The 6,679-nt window shown below is 56.2% G+C and overlaps 1 protein-coding gene across 1 annotated transcript; it reads left to right on the top strand.

Moving 5' to 3' along the window:
* The first annotated feature begins 216 nt into the window (after positions 1-216).
* On the top strand, positions 217-4,295 carry Spib (Spi-B transcription factor). The gene is made up of 5 exons (XM_052712918.1): positions 217-339; positions 1,527-1,599; positions 1,848-2,077; positions 2,405-2,549; positions 3,317-4,295. Exons 1-5 carry the CDS (start codon positions 286-288, stop codon positions 3,613-3,615), a joined length of 801 nt encoding a protein of 266 aa, XP_052568878.1. The 5' UTR covers positions 217-285; the 3' UTR covers positions 3,616-4,295.
* Positions 4,296-6,679: the final 2,384 nt, after the last annotated feature.

Consider the following 6,679-nt stretch of genomic DNA (forward strand, 5'->3'; position numbering starts at 1 on the left):
TGGCCACCCTGTCCCCAGCTGTCTGGGGACTTTCTCCCTCTTACTTTCCTTGTCTCCCCCCAGTGTCTGGGCATGCAAATCCCAGGGGTAGTGGGGGACATTTGCCTGGCACCCGCCCCCTACTTCCTGTCCTGATGGGGGTGTGGGGGTGACTGTGGGAAGGCTGGGCGCACACAAGAACAGCCAGCAGACTGCAGAGCTGTGGTGGGTGATCACAGCTGCCATCGCCTCCCCTGTGGGCCCCACAACCACTCTGAGTCTCAGGTGGCCAAGGGCAGCCCTGACATGCCCCTGTGTCTCTCTCCTGCCAGGCTGGAAGGCCCACACTTGAGCTGTTTGGTGAGTCGGAGGCCCCCAGGGGGGGAGCGGGCCCCTGTGGCCCATGGGGACTAACTTTTCTAAGATCATCTGCTTCTGGCCTCAGTTTCCAGTCTCTGTCTCCCCAAACCCCCATCCCCACCTCACCTGTCTGCTATCTTTCTAAAACTTGAGGCTACTTCCTTGTCCTTGTCTACCTGTCTATTTCATGCTGTATGTGTACAGCCCCTTCTTTTGGGGCTTACCTTATGGATCTTAGGCCTTTTAACGATGGCATTTAGGACGCCAACTATTTTCCCCAACATTTTTTAACTCACAGCCCAACAATGAGACCTTTCCTGTGGTGGCAAGAAGCCCCCACTTCCTTGAGTTTTGTTGGGCTTTGTTTTGTCTTAATTGAGACGGTCTCTCAGTGTAGCCCTAGCTGGTATCAAGTTCATGATCCTCCTGCCTCAGCCTTCAGAGTACTGGGGAGTTTAAAACTGGTGTCTTACGTGTGCATCAGTGAGTGTCTTTATTGTATGCACCCCCGTAGCCATTACCAGACCCAGAGCCAGAAAGATCCCGCCATTCTGGAACATTCCCTGGCGTTCCTTCCTATGAAGTCTCACCCCATATTCTACGTTGATTCATTTGAAGTTTGTGTTAACTGACTCATGCATAGGTCTTTTGGGCACCTAACCTCTTTCCATCTACAGCATGTTAGGTACCTGTCCAATGCCTTTGCTGCATGGTCTGCCACCCACCAGTACAGTGTGTTTATCCTTCTTCTTGCTGAGAAGCTTGTGATCTGGGATCAGAGCAGAGCTGCCTCAGGCTGCTCTAGCTCCCCGACATGAACAGGAGGGGTGTGCTGGAGTCAGTGGGGTAGCACTTATCTGCTTCAGATCTAGTCTCCACTGCCTCTACAATGGCTGTGCTGAAGCAACATAGAATTGTTGAGATGAACTGGTGCATGCCTGTCACCACAGTACTCAGAGGATAGCAATCACTTCAAGTCCTGGGCTAGCCTGGGCTACAGAGTGAGTTCCTGGGTACCAGCTGCATAGTGGAAACTACTAGGGTTCCTTGAGGGTGTCCCTTACTCATGGACTCAGCCTCTGTCTCTGTCCTTGTCGGCCTCTCCCTTCTTTCACATGTCTGTCTTCCAAAGGTTGGGGACGGGGGAGTCTCCAAGGCCTGGGATGACTCTGTCCTCACTCCAGCAGTACCCAGAAGGTGTCTTCTATGACCTGGACAGCTGCAAGCCCTTCAGTTACCCAGATTCAGATGGGGGCCCTGGTGAGTGACCCCAGCTTCCTAGCACCTTAGGCTCAGTTCACAGAGGGGGAGCTGAGACCCATGGGAGCTCTCCCTCATCATGGAAGCCCCTCCCCAAGCCACCTCCCTACCCCCTCCAGTCCATCTGCTCCCCCATGCAAATTCTGGGGTCAGAGATTTGCACAGCTTACAAAGGCTCCTCTGTGTGGGACCTTGAGGGAGCGGGTCTTCTGTCCACCTTTGGCTACTGACTCTGACCCTTCTCCTAGACGCCACCTGGGGCTGGACAGAGGCCCCACCTGCCCCCACCATCGCCCCCTATGAAGTCTTCGACCCCGCTACGGCTGCCTTCGCCCACTCCCAGGCTGTGCAGCTCTGTTACGGTCATGGTCTCGGCCCCTCTGCCTACAGCCCTGTGGGGACCCTAGACCCAGCCCCCAGCTTGGAGCCTCCAGGGCCTGGCCTCCAGGTGTACCCCTCAGAGGACTTCGTCAGCCAGGTGAGGGGCAGGGAGAGCTCGGAGGGAGACGTCCCACCTCATCTTTCTTCTGCAGCTCTCTGAAATGAACTTCTGGATTGTGCTTGGGCGGGGAACACGAGGACACCCTTCTGTCCCTCCTCTGTACTTCAATGCAGAGGGCAGTTCCTGGGTCCATGCCATCTACTGGCTGTGTAGCTTTGGGCAACTGCCTTAACGTCTCTGTGTATTGAGATAACCAAGGCCAGTGTCTACACTGTACAGGAAGATGGAGACCCAAGTAGTGAGGGCTGCAGGGGTCAGGGGAGACTGAGGGACTGATGTGCAGGTGACCCTGGTCTCCCACAGACCCTGGGCCCCTTGGCTCCGTACCCCAGCCCTGTGCTATCAGAGGAGGAAGACATTCTGCTGGACAGCCCTGCCCTGGAGGTCTCGGACAGTGAGTCAGACGAGGCCCTCTTGGCTGGCTCCGAGGGGAGGGGATCCGAGGCAGGTATGTGAGGTGGAGAGTTGGTGGGAATAGTGACTGTGGGTCAGGGGAGGGGCTGAAGGAACCAGGGTTCCCTAAGCACTTACTAATACCCCCCCCCAGGAAGTTCCTAAATCCATGCTACTTGTTGGCTGTGTGACCTTGGCCAAGGGCATCAACCTCTCTGTGCCATGGTTTCCATTGTACACAAAGCCACAGTCACAGCAGCAGTAACTGCCCAACACCTACCCACAACCAGTCTCCACCTCCTTGTACCTCTGTGTCTGGCCGCCTTTCGAGATTTCTCTGTTGGACATCAGTTTCCCATGTAGAAACCCGTTATCTTGTACTGCTCCGCTTCCCAGCCCCTTGCTGTGGGGCTTCTAGGCAAGGGGCTCTATCGTCCTTCTTTTTACTTTTTTTTTTTTTTTTTTTAAATTTTTTGAGACAGGGTTTCTCTGTGTAACATTCCTAGCTGTCCTGGACAGCTTTGTAGACAAGGCTGGCCTGGAACTCACAGAGACAGAGATCTACCTGCCTCTGCCTCTCAAGAGCTGGCATTAAAGGTGTGCGCCACCACCGCCTGGCCCTCTTTTTACTTCAACTAAGTTGCCCAGGCTGGTCTTGAACTTGTGATCCCCTTTCTCAGTCTCTGGAGTAGTTGGAATAATAGGTTTGAGCCAACTAGGTCCGACTCAATTGTGAAAAACTGAAGTGTGTCAGAGGGCTATGGATCTGGGGGTCCCTTCAACAGACTCCACCTCTTAAAGTGGGTCCCCAATACCCTGCAGGTGCACGCAAGAAGCTGCGCCTGTACCAGTTCCTGCTGGGGCTGCTGCTGAGAGGGGACATGCGCGAGTGCGTGTGGTGGGTGGAGCCGGGCGCCGGCGTCTTCCAGTTCTCCTCCAAGCACAAGGAGCTGCTGGCTCGCCGCTGGGGCCAGCAGAAGGGCAACCGCAAGCGCATGACGTACCAGAAGCTGGCGCGCGCGCTGCGCAACTACGCCAAGACGGGCGAGATCCGCAAGGTCAAACGCAAGCTCACCTACCAGTTCGACAGCGCGTTGCTGCCAGCCACCCGGCGCGCCTGAGCACCCCGCTGGGACCCCTTTCTGGCCCCCAGGTCCCAGGGCCCCTGGAGCCCCGTCTGGGGCTGCCAGGGTCCTCAGCTCTCACCAGGGCCTCCCCCAGAGTCCCCTGTGCCATATATGGGACAGGATGGTCGTGTTTGAGGGGCTGTCTCATGAACATGTCATTCTCCACGCTCCTAGCACGGCAGGTTTCTCCCTGGGGGCTCCTGGTGGTGGTTGCGGTTCCGGAATCCACCTTGGTACTTCTTGCCGGAGCCGGGTGATGACACACGTCATCGTACCAGCAGGTGGCGCTGTCTACAGCCCCCCCCAAGCGCCGCACCCCCCACCCCGCTCCGTGTGTGTGTGTGTGTGTGTGTGTGTGTGTGTGTGTGTGTGTGTGTGTGTGTGTGTGTGTGTGTGTGTGTGTGTGTTGGGTGGGTGGGTGTCCCGCTGTGCTGCCCTGAATCCCTTGTCAGATTTGAGATCTAGTTATGTCTTTATCTGGAGCCCTCTGAGAACCCTGTGCCATCTATGACTTTTCTCTGTGTCCACCTATGACTTTATTTGAAACAAGGTCTCACTATGTAGCTCAGAGTGGCCCCCAACTTGTGATAATCCTCCTGCCTCAGCATCCCAAGTGCTGGGATTACAGGGGCACACCACCACACCAGGCTTGTTTCTTTTTTTTTTTTTTTTTTTTTTTTCGAGACAGGGTTTCTCTGTGTAGCTTTGCGCCTTTCCTGGAACTCACTTGGTAGTCCAGGCTGGCCTCGAACTCACAGAGATCCGCCTGGCTCTGCCTCCCGAGTGCTGGGATTAAAGGCGTGCGCCACCACCGCCCGGCCGGCTTGTTTCTTTTTTGACGCAAGGTTTTACTCTGTGATCCAGGCTCTCCTCAAGCTTGTGGTGATCCTCTCGCCTCAGCCATCCTTGGGGACCCTCTGGGATCCATGTCTGACATGATTTGTTGGGTAGCGTGGGGGTGGGTTGTTTGGTAAATCTTGTAGACCGGGCCCTTCTGGGGTCCTTTGATCATATGAGAAGTTCTCTAGCATCCCTAGGTTCTCAGCAGTCCGAGTTCACATACTGACTCTCCTGCGTGAGGTGCACCTGGGTCATTCTAGCGCCTGGCCAGTGTGGGGTGTGTGGCGGAGATGCAGGTGTGTCAAGGCCTGTTATTTTTGAGGCTGGGTCTCATGTAGCTGAGACTGGCCTTGAACTCACTATGTAGCTGGGGTGACCTTGAGCTCCTGCCTCAGCTGGAGTGCTCAGATTACTGGCACCATCATGAGACTGTTTCTTTTCTTTTTCTCAAGTCAGTCTATCTTTGTGGCCCAGGCTGGCTTCAGACTCATAATAATCTTCCTGCCTCAGTGTCTGGGGTGCTAGGATTACGAACATGTTCCACCAAACCCCGCTTACCCCATGCCATCACTAACCAGACTTCTAAAGCTGGTTAACCCCCACCCACAAGGCAGGCAAATTAAGTCCTTGCAGGTGTTTTCTTCAGAGGAAAACGCGTTTTTACAGTGATCTTTCAAACTAGGAAGCTCCTCCACAGTCCAGACATCTGAATGGGAAACTTTGGACAATTGGTGACCTCTGGCCAGCTTTTCTGTGTCTAGAGGCTGGGACCAGCCCTGTCCTAGTGTTGGCCCAAGACCCTGCCCAGTGCCTGCCTGTCTCACCCCCTGTGGCTTCGTCAGCTGCCTGTTGGGGCCCAGTCTTTGCCCTTCAAGTGCTGGATACAGCCAGCTGCAGGCCAGGCCAGCTCAAAATGGTTCTCATTGGGCCTCCATGGCAGAAACAGAACCCAAGGCTTCCAGCCCAGGGGGGCGGGGTCACCTAGGCCTAGGTCCCTCTGAGGAAGAGGAGGAAGAAGGCCTCCTGCAACCCTGATAAACCTGACACATGAACTCACCTCTGGGTGGCCAGGACGGGAAAGAAGGATCGTGGAAGATTTGGATGTCCATGTGGCCAAGGCTAAGCTGGCACCTAGGAAAATTCTTTCTTCAAAAGCCAACATCATCACTCTACATGGATAATAAATAAAATCCTAAATCAAGGTTACAGCTGGGACCCTTTATCAAACACTGCCCCTGCCCCTCCGCCGGATCTGGCTGGTACTGACACTGAGGCGGCTACAGTAGGGGGCAGATGAGGGACGAACCGTGAAGTCCCCGGGCTCCTGTCCGCTCACTCCTCCACTCCAGGTTTCTAGCTTTTGTGTGTTCGTTTTCTAAAGATAGGATCGTTCTCACATTGTAGTTCAGGCTGGCCTCGAAGTCACGCCAATTCCCCTGTTTCAGCTCAGCCTCTGGAATTCCGGGATTCAAGGGTGTGCCACTTCCCTGGGCCACTATGTAACTTGCCTGCTCCCTCGGGAGCGAGGTGGAAGTTTGCCGGGCAACCGAAGGCGTCACAGGGAGGCTGCCTACTAGTTGGCTTAGTGCCCCCAGAGGCGGGCAAGTTTCCGGCTGTCAGGGGATTTTGTAAAGTGGAGAGGAGGGAGGGGAGTAGGAAGAAAGAAAAGAGATGGAGGCAGCTTGTCTTGGCTCCCCTGGGCCCTGACCCAATCCTTTTCCCTGACACCCTCCTGGGCCAGCCACGCCTATGGTACCCCAAGCCCCTCTCTTCGTCCTTACCCCCTCCTCGGCTCTCTGGTGCTGGGAAGGAGCCGGCCCGGGCAGCCCTCCAGGGCCTTCCCGGCCTCTGCACCCGGCCGGTGACCGGCAGCCGGCCAGGCCGCTCCCAGGGGGACCCACACCAGGACAGGGCGGGAGGGACACCGAGACCTCCTCCCCCCGGCAGGCACCCGTCCTGCCTACGCGGGGAAACCGGACTCTCTCTCCCGGCTCTGGTTTCTAGAAAACTCCTGACTCGGGCTGGCTAAGGAAGGCTTCCGGAACCTACCCCTCCCGCGCCCTGTGCACCTGAGACCCCCAGCCCTGCTCCTCGTCCTCCTCCCAGGACCTAGTCGGCCCCTCCCCACACACTCCTCTCCTTCCAGGACCCAGGTTCCCCTCCTCCTTCATCTCCTTCCTTTCCCCTCGTCTCCTCCCCCTTTGTCCCGGGACACAAG

This window comes from Peromyscus californicus, unplaced genomic scaffold (genome assembly GCF_007827085.1).
Source record: "Peromyscus californicus insignis strain IS unplaced genomic scaffold, ASM782708v3 Scaffold_4__1_contigs__length_199733344, whole genome shotgun sequence".
Classification (NCBI taxonomy): domain Eukaryota; kingdom Metazoa; phylum Chordata; class Mammalia; order Rodentia; family Cricetidae; genus Peromyscus; species Peromyscus californicus.

Excerpts from the sequence above, each read along its gene's own strand:
- Spib (XM_052712918.1), top strand. The coding sequence starts at position 286 with ATGCCCCTGTGTCTCTCTCCTGCCAGGCTGGAAGGCCCACACTTGAGC. Across the intron at positions 1,600-1,847 it reads AGATTCAGATGGGGGCCCTG|ACGCCACCTGGGGCTGGACA; the intron begins GTGAGTGACCCC and ends CCCTTCTCCTAG. Across the intron at positions 2,550-3,316 it reads GGGGAGGGGATCCGAGGCAG|GTGCACGCAAGAAGCTGCGC; the intron begins GTATGTGAGGTG and ends AATACCCTGCAG.